The following is a 14,395-nucleotide window of genomic DNA, read 5'->3' on the forward strand; positions in this document are numbered from 1 at the left end:
AATTTTTGCTATTGGCATTTCATTCGGTCCCCCCTTTTGCGTCCTTTTCTTTCATGTTTCTGTCCCGCCATCTCTTTGATATTAGTGTCATTCTCGTCCCGTGGCGAGTCGTTCTTGCGGTGAGTTGGCCGTGGCGAGTTGGGGAATTGTCATAGCCCCGATTATTACATAGCACGGGTCCGATTCCTTAGAACGTAGAACAACAGAGTTGTAAGGGACCTCGGAGGTCTTCTAGTCCAACCCCCACTGCTTGAGCAGGAGACTCTATATCGGGGTAAGCAACCCGCGGCTCTGGAGCAGCATGTGGCTCTTTCATCCCTCTGCTGTGGCTCCCTGTCACTCAAAATATGTGTCACAACAACCGCCAATGTGCAACACCCCCCGGCACGCAATTCATTGAGAAAGGGAAGGGAAGGGAAGCGGGGGAGGAGGAGGAGGAGGACTAGGGAGTCCTTGGTGGTCTCTGAACTTGGTTGGTTTCTTGCAGATGTTTCGTTACCCAGCTAGGCTACAACATCAGCACTCGAAGAGAGTAGGGTTTTCTCTAGCCTTCACCAAGAACTCAACAGTTCAACCCTGAACTACAAATAATTCTCTTCCGTTGGTGACATTTCCTTGGATGACATGACTTGGTCATCTGAAGTTTGGTCAAGGAGACCTTACCTGAAAGGTTTCTCTCCTCCTAGTGGAGATGACATTGTGCTCCAACTCTTCCGGAAGTCATCCCGTTCGGCTTTCTTCTTCCTGAGTGGAGCCGGGATATAGGCAGTCTGGTTATTTTTATTGGGAAGGTATTGGTTAAAAGGCACGACTGATTTGGGTTCACTGTAAGAGGTCCGCCTGGCCGACATATCATCCTTCTTCACATCTGGCAGCTTTCGATGTGGAAGGTCATTCTCCGAATCGCTTCCTCTTCCTGTTTTTAAAAAAACAACAATAACCATAAGCAAAGTTTCCAAATGGAAGTGAATTATGTGCTCCATGATCAAAATAGATTCCATTGATTTGGCCACAATGGAGTCATTCTTCTCTTTCCTGTCTTAAAAATGGACAGTTTGCAGACTTAAGACATGAAGTAAGGCTGCATTGCTGTTATCCTTTTCATCTTTCCTACTTACCTTCTCCTGTTGGTATCTTATGATTTATCACTTGTTTGTTTATAAGGTAAATGGTAAAGGTTCCCCTCGCACAAAACGTGCTAATGGTTTCCAGCTCTAGGGGGGGTGTTGCTCATATCTGTTACAAAGCCGAAGAGCCAGAGCTGTCCGAAGACGTCTCCGTGGTCATGTGGCTGAATGACTAAATGCAGAAGGTGCACAGAACACTGTTACCTTCCCACCAAAGGGGTCCCCATTTTTCTACTTGCATTTTTTTTCAAACTGCTAGGTTGGCAGAAGCTGGGAGAAGGAACGGGAGCTCACTCCGTTACGTGGTGCTGGGGATTCGAACCGCCGAATTGCCGATCTTTCTGATCGACAAGCTCAGCGTCTTAGCCACTGAGCCACCACGTCCCAGTTTGTTGTTTATATATTATGATTTATGATTGTATCTAATGATTTTTATGATCTATGACTTATCACTTTGTTGTTTGTATGGACACTGAGAGCTTCTGCACTGCAGACAAACTCCTTGTGTATCCAATCACATTTGGCCAATAAAGAATAGTCTGTTCTGTTCTGTTCCGTTCTTAGATTATTAACTGCCTTATTCTATTTTTTTGGTTTATGATTGTATCTTATTATTTATGATATATGGTTTATCACTTTGTTGTTTGTAGGTATACTGAGAGCTTATGCACTGGAGACAAATTCTTTCTAGGTCCTATCACATTTGTCCAATAAAGAATGTTCCATTCCACTCCACTCCACTCCACTCCACTGTACTCTACTCTACTCTACTCTACCTTCATACCAATACTCTATTCCATTCTGTGCTGTGCAGTTCTGTTCTATTCTTCATTCCAATATTCTGTTCTGTTCTGTCCCATCCCATCCTACTCTTAATTAACTGCCTTATTCTGTGGACAAAGCAAAGAATGCAATTTCCACTATGCAGAACTTGTGATACACCAATGATAATTCAGTGGAGAAAGAAAGAATGGAACCATTCAATAATATATTACTATCCTTAGAGACTTAACCAAAGGAATTCAGCCAAATTTCTCTTGCCATGATTCTCCTTCCAACAGCAAATGTTGTATGCCAAGTGGGCCAACCTTCCTCCCCACCCACCCCTTTTTTTTGTTTCTAGGTAGCTAATTAAACACCCAGAGTTGAAGCTGAAAAGGGACACTGGAAATGGGGGAAAAAGACCTTTGAGGGAAATGGGGCAAAGAAAGGAGCGGATTTCTGCATTCTGAAAGCCTTTCTGGCAAAGAAATGTTATGCGACACAACACCACAGTCTATCTAAAAGAAGCATGCTGGAAATTGGGAGAAAGGAGATTTCATCCTTACAGCAAAAGCTAAGAACCAGAAAACTATTTCAGAGGAGCCCAAAAGACAAAAAAATCCAGAAGTTATTTAAGAAGACATAAATATTTTAAGCAATCATCTAATGTGTTTAATTCTTTCTTCTCCAAACAATATCAAACAACGAAAGAGTAAAGAAAGGGCCCTATATATACCATGTTTCTCTGAAAATAAGACCCAGTCTTATATTTGGGGGGGTTCCAAAGCACCAGACATTTTTGGGAGATGTCTTTTTTTTTTTTATGCAACATTAAATTTGGGCTACAAAAATTCTCATGCAACTCCGAAGTTTGGTAAAGACTTTGGACTATAAATATTATAAGGATAAATTTTGATAACAACTGCACCTTCTTGTAATGAAACCTTGCGACAAACGGCTTAAAATCAGTGAGATATATAGCGTGCATAATTCTATGTTCAATCGTTGACTTAAATGCTGCACTTTCATTGCATTATTTGGGGAAAGTAAGATAAACATTACAGTACTTTCCTTCTTGACAACCTTTCGACTACTTCGCTCAGAGCACCGAAGAGCAAGATTTAAAAAAAACCCCTCCCTTAAAGAAAATATCTCTACTATGTTGCAGCTACTCGTGTCCATTAGAAAAATGTTTTTGCTAACAATGTTTACATTCAAATTATAGCTACTTTATTCAACTCAATCTTTCTTACGGTCCAGACAAAACGTTAAATATTAAAAGAAAGCAAAAGTGAGCAAAATCGAACAAAATAAGGCATAGGGATATATTACAATATAGTTACTCTAATTTTGTTAGCAGTTCCCATCAGGAAACATTTTGCTAACTATTTTAAGATTATTATTAAACCTACCGTAGTACTTTTGTTAGCAGTCCCCACTAGAATGCAGAATACTATTTGATATGGAATAGATTTTACACATGGTTAGAGAGAAGAGGTAGAAATTAGAGTAAGAAAGACAATGAATGTATCCATCAAAAATAGAGGGTTTATAATTATAATCACTATAATTTCTAAAAAAAAATGCAAATAAGATAATATAAAAAGAATCTTAGTTAAAAATACATGGTGATATTATTATTATGTGTTATTATTAGCATTGTTATCTTTATGTGTGTTAATATTTAATGTGGTATATACTTTATGAGTTTTTTGCTTGTAATTGGCACACCTTGACAATACACTGTATTCAAAATGTTTATGAACAAAATTATTTTAAAAAAAGAATTTTTGCTAATAATCTTTAGATTACTATGAAAACTACTCTAGTACGTTTGTTAGCTATGCCCATTAGAAAACATTTTTGATTGCAATTTTTACAGTATTATTAACCCTACCCTTAGTACTTTTGTTAGCAGCACTCCATTAGAAAGTATTTTTGCTAACCATTTTTTGATCCACGGGCCAAAACCAACTGACCAAATCAAACTCCTTTCCACGGTACACCAAGGTGGATTGTTTACATGCCAGAAGTCTGGTTCTCTTTAACTTTTGATCTCATGTAATTTGTTAAATAAATGACAGCCTGCTGTTCCCTTACTCTTCAGATGGAGGAAATCCCGTCTCATAAATTTGAGACCTGGTGCAGCAACTGTTCGCCCCACAGCCCACAGCTGGGAGGGGGTGGGGAAATAGCAGCCCTGCAAGCAGATTATTTCAAACTACAAGTACTCCTCAAGTTGCGACCCCAATTGAGCTCAACATTTCTGTTGTTGCCGTGTTTCTCGAAAAATAAGACCCGGTCTTATATTTGGGGGGGGGTGTCTTTTTTCACCCCACATACAGGAGGTGGTGAGTGTGGGGACTGACGGGAGCACTGCTACCGCTGAGCTGGTTCTCTCTATCAGTTCCCATGTACTCTCTGCCTCCTGTGCTAGCCATCTCCCCCCCCCACCCCCGGTCGGATGGCCATCTTTACTAAGGCTTATTTTGGGGGTAGGGCTTATATTAGGCATATGGTTAAAAAAAATCAGGCTAGGACTTATTTTCAGGATAGATCTTACTTTTGTGGAAGTTGAGACTTTGGTTAAGTGAATGTATCATGCCCCTGTTGGAATCTGATTCCAAGGGGGAGGTCGAGCAGCTGACAGGGAGTGGGAGTGTGGCTCCAGTGGCTGTGGAAGAAACTGGGGAAGGGAAAAGTCCAGCTGGGCATTCAGAGGAAGACCAAGGGCCACCTCCTCTTCATCCAAGGGCACACAGGGAGGAATGCAGAAGGGAGCAAGATGAGTTACAGGAATTATGGGGGAGAAAAGGGCCCTGATTCCCTTCATTGGCTGCGGCTGGAAAACAGGATAAAGAGGGTAATTGCATACAGCACCTTGCTGAAAGCAAAGCGTGAATTATCTTTGTCAAGTCTTATCTGGCTTCTGGCATCCTCCCAACTGTGTGTGTTTTATTATCTTTTGAAGTCTGCAATTCCTTATCCTGCCCTGTCTCATTAATTACTGCAGGGTGGTTTGTATTGGTTTTTATTTATAATCTATAAGACTGAATTTCTTCCCTTTAAAAACTGTCCTTAGGAGAGTTTTTTTCTTCAGCCAATGATAACTGGACATTGGGGGCCAAGTTGGAGATATTAAAGGGGTTTTACCTACCTTTGTGACTTTGTTGCTTTTGTGCTACACCCTGGGTCATCACAATGTTGCTGCATTTTACAACAGTTCCATTTAGTGACCGTTCAAAGTTACCACGGCCCTGGAAAAAGGTGACTTATGATCATTTTTCACATTTAACTGTACAACCGTTGGAGCATCCCCATGGTCACGTGATCAAAATTTGGCCATTTGGCCACTGGTTCATCTATGATGGCTGCAATGTCCTGGGATCATGTGACCTCCTTTTTCACCGCTTAGAGAGGACCAGAAAACACTGTGAAGCGGTACATAAGTGCTATTGTTATTGCTATATTCAACCTTCTGACAAGCCAAGTCAATGAGGAAGCCAGATTCACTTAACAACTGAGCCACTCATTTAGTGACTGCAGTGATTCACTTAAGAACCGGGGAAAAAGTTCACTTCACAAATGTCTCAACGACAGAAATTTTGGCGCTTCACTGCGGCCATAAGCCAAGAACTACCTGTATCTGTCCTGACCCGGCTCCCAAATACGACAAACCCACAGTAATTAAACAAATGTTCCCTTTTATTAGGCGCTCCAGCAGCCCCAGCAAAAAGTTTCTCTCACAGGCTAACAAGTCTGTCTGGCAGGGAAATGAATAATTGTCTGCCACAGCTATTTGTCTCTGTCCCCTGCCTTTTATCCCCAGAGCTAGGGTGGGGCTTCTCTGGCAGCGTTGGCTTTTCCGTCCCAAGGACCGGCCCTTAGATTTTCACTGCTCTCCTCTCCTCTGCCTTCTGTGCATCTGCAGGTCAGGCACTGGACCCAGCTGTTCCTCCTTTTCCTCATCAGCCACCTCCAGGGGGCTGTTGATTCTCCATAGGACAGCTGATGGACGTCCCAGGCTTCTCCTCCTCCTCCTCCTCCTCCCTCCTCCTCCTCCTCCTCCTCCTCCTCCTCCTTCTTCTTTCTCTCTCTCTCTCTCTCTCTGCCAGCTCCATTCCCTCTTCCCCCTCAGAGCTCTCAGGTTGTCTTGATACTGTCCCTAACTCCCACTCCCTCCTCCTCTGAATCGGCTACTGGAGGGGCCAGTGGCCGACAGGCCACAACAGTATCCATCTTTCTGAGGATCAAACTCTCGACGAGTTACCAAGAGAACATCCCACAGAAGCTAACTGTGGAAACTGTGGTATTTTAAGCATGACGGGGCTGTACGTTCTGTCTGGTCACCCAGAAAGGGAGCCTGGTTCCCTGGGGGTGGAGGTGGGGAGGGGTGGCACAACTCACCATCACTACTCCCTCTCAGCACCACATCTGGAGAAGGGGTCTGCTGGGAACGGGACCCGAAGGAATCCAGACTGTCGAAGGAATCATCTCTGCCATGACGCGGAGGGGAGAGAGAATCGCTGCGCTCTGAATCCCAGCAATCTACATAGCCGCTGTCGCGGATGCTGCGCTTCGGGCTCTCAATGTCTTCCGTGTCCTGGTGAGGAACAGAAGCCTGGTTAGAAAGGCACATCCACTAAGGCAAGGGTGCCCAACCCTCCACCCCCCACCGTAGGGGGTGGGCTGCTATTGGTTCGCACCGGTTCACATGAACCGGGTGTTAATTTTATATCTGGTTTGCCGAACCAGTGGTTTTAACAACTGGCTGGCCCCGCCCACTTCAGCCCTCCCCTCCCAGGAGTCTCCACGCGACCTGTTTTGGATCCCAGCCTGCAAAGAGACTCAGGGAGGATGAAAAATATGCCTTCTGGAGGCTACAGGCGGCCAGAAAAAGGCCCATTTCCAGCCCCTGGAACCCAGAGAGGCTATTTCCACCCTCCCAGAGGCTCGAGGAAAGCCTCCAGAGTCCGAGGAGGGCAAAAATGCCCCCCCCATGGTACAGGAGTCTGACTAGGCTATGCCATCATGGCCACGCCCACCCAGCAACCGGGCAGAGAACCGGTTGCTAAATTTGTTGAAGTCCTCCCTCCCTCGCCCCCTCCCAGTCCATGGTCCGGCACTGGGCCACAGCATGCTAGAAATTGGCCCGCATAAACAAGTGAAGCCCACCTGCAGGACGCAGGCAGCACACAAAATCACGCCTCCTCCGGTCCCCGGAGAAACCTCTCTCCACGGAACCAGTCCCCCCTGCCCCAAAGTTTAGCGGGTGGGGCACAGCTCTAAGGACTTCCTCGCACAAATATTCTCCTTTATTGAACACTCTTTGCTTTTAAACAGTGGACAATTCCATCTCAACCAAATCTGTTCTTTTTTTTTTAACCTATCCATTTCCCCCCCACACACCGCCACCACCACGGTGGCCTGGACTTTTGTATTGACGGCATGAAGAGATGAACGATCTGTGGGGATTTAATCAGGGGTGGGATTCAAATTTTTTAAACAACCGGTTCTGTGGCGTGAATAGGTGGGCGGGGCCAGGTGGGCGGGGCCATGTGACTGGGTGGGCAGGGCTTTTTTTGCAGCACACACACACGGTGCTCCGTTTTTGGGCCTCCTGGGCCTCAGGGAAGCCTCCTGGGGGGGCTTTTTTTACTCCCAGAAGGCTTCCCTGAGGCCCAGAAATGTAAAAAAAACAGAGTGCAGGGGCGCAGAGTACTCATCCGTGCTCTATTTTGGGGCCTCCTGGGCCTCAGGGAAGCCTCCTGGAGGGGCGATTTTGTTCCCAGAAGGCTTCCCTGAGGCCCAGGAAGGCAAAAAACAGAGCGTGGAGGGGCCTGCAGTGCCCCCCACCCTTCAGGCCTTGTAACAACTGGTTCTATAGAACTGGTCTGAACTGGTAGAATCCCACCCCTGGATTTAAATAGGCCTGGCGAAGCAGGACAGCTGGAAAGAAATGAAAAGTCCACCCCATGTGCATTAAACTTGTAAAAAAAGAAATGCGGGTAACCCTCAATTGACAATGGTTCACTTAGTGACCGTACAAAGTTACGGCATTAGGGGAAAAAAAAGACTTAGGACCATTTTTCACACTGATGAGCACTGCAGCATCCCCACTGCCACAAGCTCGAAATTCAGGTGCTTGGCAACAGACTTGTACTTATGACGGTTTCAGCATCTCCGGGGCGTCACGTGATCCCCTTTTGAGACCTTCTGACAAGCCAACTCCACAGTAGAATCTGGGTCCACTTAACAACGGTGGCAGGAAAGGGTCGTAAAATGGGGGGAAACTCATTTAACAACAGAAATTTGGGGTTGTAAGTCAAGGACTGCCTCTAGTCTGCGCACACCTGGCAGCATGGCTGAAAATACAAGACAAAGAACTCCACCTTACGATCACAGTGGAGCCCCAAGTTCCCGTTGCTAAGCGAGACAGTTGTGAAGCGAGTTTCTCGCCCCATTGTACGACTGTTCTTGCCACCGTTGTGAAGTGAATCACTTCGCAGTTGTTAAGTTAGGAACACAATTGTTCACGCAATGCAACCGTCGTCAATATGAGTCCGTCGCCAAGTACCTGAATTTTGATCACGCTGCTTATGGCTGTGGATTCTGCAACGGTCATTAAGTGTGAAAAGAGATCCTAAGTCGCTTTTTCTTCCCCCAGTGCCGCTGTAACTTCGAATGGTCACTAAATGAACCATTGTAAGTCGAGGACTACCCGAATAGCTCTTCCCCAGCGTTCACCCATGTGGATCGGATGCTACGGTGACCTCAGAAGAAATCGATTTTCTTCCTTGAAGAAGAGATGGGACAACCGTTTTGTCTGAAATGGTCTAGGGCCGTGATAGCGAACCTGTGGCGCACGTGCCGGAAGTGGCATGCAGAGCCATTTCTGCCAGCCTGCGAGAGGTCATCCAGAACAGCCCCACTGCACATGTGCACGCGCCCCCCCCACCAACCAGTGGATTGTCGGCTATCTGCCACAAGGGGAGATGCGCACGCATGCGTAGGGTGTGTGGGGGGGTGCGGGATGGTCATGTGTGCATGCGCAGAGGTGTGCAGCACACAGGGGTGGTCACTTGTGCATGCGCATAGGCTTGCAGCGTGCAGCGGGGAGTCACGCGTGCTTGCGCAGGGGGTGGGTGGGGTCACAGGTGAATTGCATTATGGGTGGAGGCAAGCTTAGGTTAGCCATCAGTGGTCTAGGGCTATGTTGGCGAACCTATGGCACATGAGAAGTCACCTGGAATAGCCCCACTGTGCATGAGCATGCGCCTGCTTCCTTGCCTGAGCAGGAGGGTTGGACTAGAAGACCTCAAAAGCCCCACTGTGCATGCGCATGTGCACCCACCAACCAGCTGGTTGTCATCTGTTGCACATATGGAAGGGGAAATGCACACATGGGATACGTGCATGCCTGCATAGGGAGTGTGGGGTGCACGGGGTGGTCATGTGCGCATGCGCGAGGCGCACGCATGCACAGAGGAGTGTGCATGCACAGAGGTGTGTGGCGTGCAGCGGGGGGGGTCGCATGCGCATTGCATTATGGGTGGAGGCACGCAACGAGGAAAAGGTTAGCCATCCCTGGTCGAGGGTTTCCTTGCCTGAGCAGGAGGGTTGGACTAGAAGACCTCAAAAGGTCCTTTCCTGTTTCTGTTATTCTTATAACCGCTTTTCTGGCCACAAAGAGTTGCCGTAGCTTTATGCATCTACAACTTGTTGAACCACAAGCCAGCAGGAAATAAAAGACCATTTGCACACAAGACCCTGTGGGAAAACTGTAATTCGACTTCCCCGTCTTTTCTTTTCTTTTAAAAGCCTGTTTGTTTCTACCGTTGCGTCCAGCACAAAAGATCTCGGATGATAAGCCGGTAACATAATCCAGAGTAAGGATCCGTGGGGGGGGGGGATTACTTTTTAAATATTTCAACAAAATAGATCAACCCCAAACTTTGGGACTTCGCTGTCCCCATTAAAAGAAACTTTTCCCCCAAAACTCGATTCAAGTCTGCCGGGAACAGCAAAACAATATTTATGTGCGCACGCACACACACACACACACACACACACACCCCTTCCTTGCACCAGAACAGAAACAGAAGTTTACATTTACTGCAGGTAGCCTAAAATAAATCAGAATTCAGCTAGACCGTTTTTACACATCTGATTCAAGTAATAGTAATTGCCTTCATCATCCCACCCCCTCATTCAGCTGAGGAATCTTCCAAGGTTTTTCCAAAAAAGCACGTATCGATCCCAGCGGGAACCGTTGCAAAAAAACAACAACAACCCCAAAACTCGTTTTGACCCAATGCACATTTCCTAACACACCCACACCCGCACACCAAGGAGGTAAAATAACAAAATAAATAAAAACAACCTGAAACATGGCTAGTCCATTCTCCACAACGGCTTCACAGGCGCTGAGCTCCATAGCGAACGAGGTGAGGCATCCTGAGATTTTAACTTAGCAGGCAAAAGTAAAAAAAAAACCTTCAGTGAAGAGAGATTCCTTCGAAATCAGGTTTATTGATCTGGAAACTCCAGCAGGGAGAAAAAAAAAAAACCAAACTAATTTTGCAGCTTGTTGTGAGTCGAAATTAAACGGAACTGGCAACCAGTTTTGGTCTGCAGTTCTGGAAAAAAAGGGGATGTCTTTCTTCCTAAAAAAAGCAATCAGCTGTTTTTTTTTAAAAAAAAAGAAAAGAAAAAGAAAGGAAAAAGGAAAGCAGACTCTTTCCCCCGATGTCTCTGAAGAATTCAGGCTTGCTCTTTGCTTGTTGCCAGCTCCTGGCTGGAGGAGATCTGAAAGCACTTGTGGCTGCCACACATGTTCAGAGCGGGGAGAACAATGGACGTCTTTGACAAGGCTCCCGATTATAAATTCTTTCCAGTGCTCAAGCGGCACACACTAAAAAACTGCAGGAGAGAGCTCTCCAGAAGAAGGAAAGGTCAGGAGAACCCCAGTCTTATTTTAGGAAAAGGTTATCCCTTGTTTCGGCTAGGATCTTGGTTGAAAGAATGCAGAATGGAGCTGGGAGGGGCCTTGGAGGTCTTCTAGTCCAACCCCTTGTTCGAGCAGCAGATGTTATTTTTCTGACGTAGGCTTCCCGAGACCACAAAGCCGACTCATCATCCCGATCAAACCCCTTTTTATTTATGGTTAAAGGGAATTCCACTCCAGCAAAGTCCCGGCAAACAGTCTTTCAAGAGATTTTCACAACTAGAGACCTTTTATCGGGCTGGGAGAGTTGCCAGGCCCATAGCTTTCAAACGCCATGCTGTAGCAGCAATTACTTGGCAAGAAGTCAGGAACAGATCTTCGCACTAATTAAACGAACTAATTGTCTCCTGCAAACACCATTCCTCTTTCGCTCCTCTTTATTCCCTATGGGAGGGGTCATTCACCATCCACTTGAGCCTTTACTCCTGAGTTGACCCTTGTTCCTTAACTGTTCCCTTCTCCTGGCAGCTTTGTGCATGAGCACACCGGGAACAGGCTCCAGCTCTTCTTCTGCGTCACTGATGTCCAACTGCAAAGGCAGCAGATAACTAAAATGGCTGTGGCCCCATCTCTGCCTCTAACGCAGAGCCTTAACCAGGCTCCAGGAGTGGCCCATGCTCCTCCCCAACCTCCTCACTGTCCGAATCTGCCGCCAGCTCTGCTAGGCTGCTGGCACACCACTACTCCCTTCTCCTGGTAGCTGTGCGCACGCACACACTGGGGACACTGGGGAACATGCAGAGAAGAGCCCCAAAGGTGATGAAGAATCTGGAGGCTAAATTGTATGATGAACAGTTGAGGGAGCTAGGGAAGTCGAGACTATCGAAGAGATGGATTAGAGGGGACATGATAACCATCTCCTAGTACTTGAAGAGTTGCCACTGAGAAGAGTGGATGGATATTATTCTCCAAAGCCCCGGGGGAAAGGACAAGAAGCAATGGTTGGAAGCTTCTCAGAGGATGCTCCGACCTGGAACAAAGAAAGATTTTCCTGACAGTGAGAATGGAACAGCTTTTATCTCGGAATTGCAAGTGCTCCGTTGCCGGAAGTTTTCCAAGAAAAGATTGGACAGGATGGAGTAAGGTCTCCTGCTTTGGACAAGGGGGTTAGACAAGAAGATCTCCAAGATCTAGGAAAAGAAGTGGCAGAACCTGGTGGCAGAGTTAAATGAAGCATCAGCCTAGCATCCCAATGTAGTCACAAGTAGCCAAAGCCCTTCCCTTGAATTCCGTTGATGTTGTGGTTCGCCGGCAACAGGTGTGGACTGCTGAGGTCTTGGAGAGTGAGGACTCAGATGCGGGGCCTGCGTGTGAGGCAGGGATGGGGCCAGGACCATCAGGGAGTGGAGTGCTGCCTTCGGAGATTGTGGAGGCTGGCAGCAGTGATGAAAAGGTCCCTGAGGAGCCTGAGCCCAGCGCTCGTGCACGCAGGGCTGCCCAAAGGAAAGAGCAGCTGCAACAGCATGGGTGACTTGGGAGTAAGGCTGCAAGGTGATGCCCCCTCCCTCAAGAGATAAAAGCCAGCTGAGAAACTGGAGTTCTTTGCAGGAAGCAAAGAAGTTTTTGCACTCAAGCCTTGTGGACGTTTGGAGTATCTTGGTTGGTGTTTGGAGACTCTTTGTTTTTGAACTATTTCTTAGTAACTTTATCTAGTGTTCCTGGCAGACTTTCACAACCTTGGCAAGGCTCGTTCTTATCGGAGACAATTAGTTTGAAACAGCCTTTTAACTGGGAAGGAACGGGATTCGTAAAGAATCATTAAAAGGTTTTGCTGTTACCACTGTTTCGTGGTTGTTTCCTTGGAACAAAGTTTGGGTCAGAACAGTTGATCCTTCTGTAACTCCAAGGTGTTGGCCATTAGTTGAGAAGATTCCTGTGCATACGCTGTTAGAAATAAATCAGTTTAACTGAATGTTGGTCTTATCTTTCAGACTCAACACCAAGATGTCTTTCAGCCCCATGAGTCCAAGATGTTTACTAAAGTGTATTTGTAAACAAGTTTTTCTCAGCTAGCTTTCTTAGGAGCACAAATACTGTAGTTCTTGATTTATTGACTTGTCACTTAAAGAACGTTAGAAGCTATGGCGGTGTACCTCCCCAGAGCCACTTATGAGCAGAGGTGGTATTCAGCCGGTTCTGACCAATTCTGGAGAACTGGTAGCGGAAATTTTGAGTAGTTTGGAGAACCGGACAATACTACCTCTGACTGGCCCTGCCTCCATCTCTTTTCTGCCTCCCATTGAGTCCCAGCTGATTGGCTGGGTCTTCTTTGGTTGCTCTGCAGAGGAGAACGGAGCTGGAAAGCAGGTTAGTGGGGTGGGGATTTTGCAGTATCCTTCCACTGCCACGCCCACCAAGCCACGCCCACAGAACCGGTAGTAAAACATTTTTGAATCCCACCACTGATTATGAGCCATTATCAAAGTCACAATGGCCACTCCTCCCCACTCTACTAAATATCCTGGTTGTTCCAATTTGTTTTATCTCAAAGAGTTATTATTGGATAGATCGGAAATTACTTCCTCAACTAAACTGAGGAAGTACGATTCTACAATCTCCACAGTCACTCTAAAATGAACCCTAACCCTTTTTAGATTTCAAAATAATTGGATTTTTCCCGTACATCTTAAATTCATTGTGATGCTTACATTTTCATTTTGTAGGTCTGTGACGGAATAAAGATTGATGTTGGATTTGATCAAATATCCTTTAATCAACAGCCAAAGCTTTTAAGGAACGGCCCAAACTTTTCTAGAGAGCCCAAAACTTTCAAGGAACAACCCAAAACTTTTCTAGAGAACCCAAAACTTCCACGGAACACCCCCAAACTTTTCTAGAGTGAAAAACTTTAAGGAACAACCCGAAACTTTTAAGGAACAAACCAAAACTTACAAGGAACAACCCAAAACTTTTCTAGAGAACCCAAAACTTTCACGGAACACCCCCAAACTTTTCTAGAGTGAAAAACTTTAAGGAACAACCCTAAACTTTTAAGGAACAACCCCAAACTTTTCTAGAGAACCCAAAACTTTCACGGAACACCCCCAAACTTTTCTAGAGTGAAAAACTTTAAGGAACAACCCAAAACTTTTAAGGAACAACCCAAAACTTTTCTAGAGAACCCAAAACTTTCACGGAACACCCCCAAACTTTTCTAGAGTGAAAAACTTTAAGGAACAACCCTAAACTTTTAAGGAACAACCCCAAACTTTTCTAGAGAACCCAAAACTTTCACGGAACACCCCAAACTTTTCTAGAGTGAAAAACTTTGGAACAACCCAAAACTTTTAAGGAACAACCCAAAACTTTTCTAGAGTGAAAAACTTTAAGGAACAACCCAAAACCTTTAAGGAACAACCCCAAACTTTTCTAGAGAACCCAAAACTTTCACGGAACACCCCCAAACCTTTCTAGAGTGAAAAACTTTAAGGAACAACCCAAAACTTTTAAGGAACAACCCAAAACTTTTAAGGAACAACCCAAAACTTTTCTAGGGAGC

At 45.8% G+C, this 14,395-nt stretch overlaps 1 protein-coding gene across 9 annotated transcripts in view; it reads right to left on the reverse strand.

The window, feature by feature from the left end:
* LIMCH1 (LIM and calponin homology domains 1) overlaps positions 1-14,395 on the reverse strand; it is a 192,651-nt gene that overhangs the window by 63,126 nt on the left and 115,130 nt on the right. For 7 of the 9 annotated variants that reach the window (XM_087936752.1, XM_087936754.1, XM_087936753.1 and 4 more), the window contains exons 7-8: positions 6,297-6,492; positions 664-916 (exon numbers count right to left, since the gene is read on the reverse strand). In XM_087936752.1, coding sequence (XP_087792878.1) covers positions 664-916; positions 6,297-6,492 — 449 coding nt within the window. Of the gene's footprint in view, positions 1-663; positions 917-6,296; positions 6,493-10,272; positions 10,438-14,395 lie in introns of those variants that run through there. The other 2 variants (XM_087936748.1, XM_087936749.1) reach the window with 2 other exon arrangements.

The sequence above is a fragment of the Pseudonaja textilis genome, chromosome 6 (genome assembly GCF_049901715.1).
Source record: "Pseudonaja textilis isolate UNSWEBS1 chromosome 6, rPseTex1.2, whole genome shotgun sequence".
In the NCBI taxonomy this organism is placed as follows: Eukaryota; Metazoa; Chordata; class Lepidosauria; order Squamata; family Elapidae; genus Pseudonaja; species Pseudonaja textilis.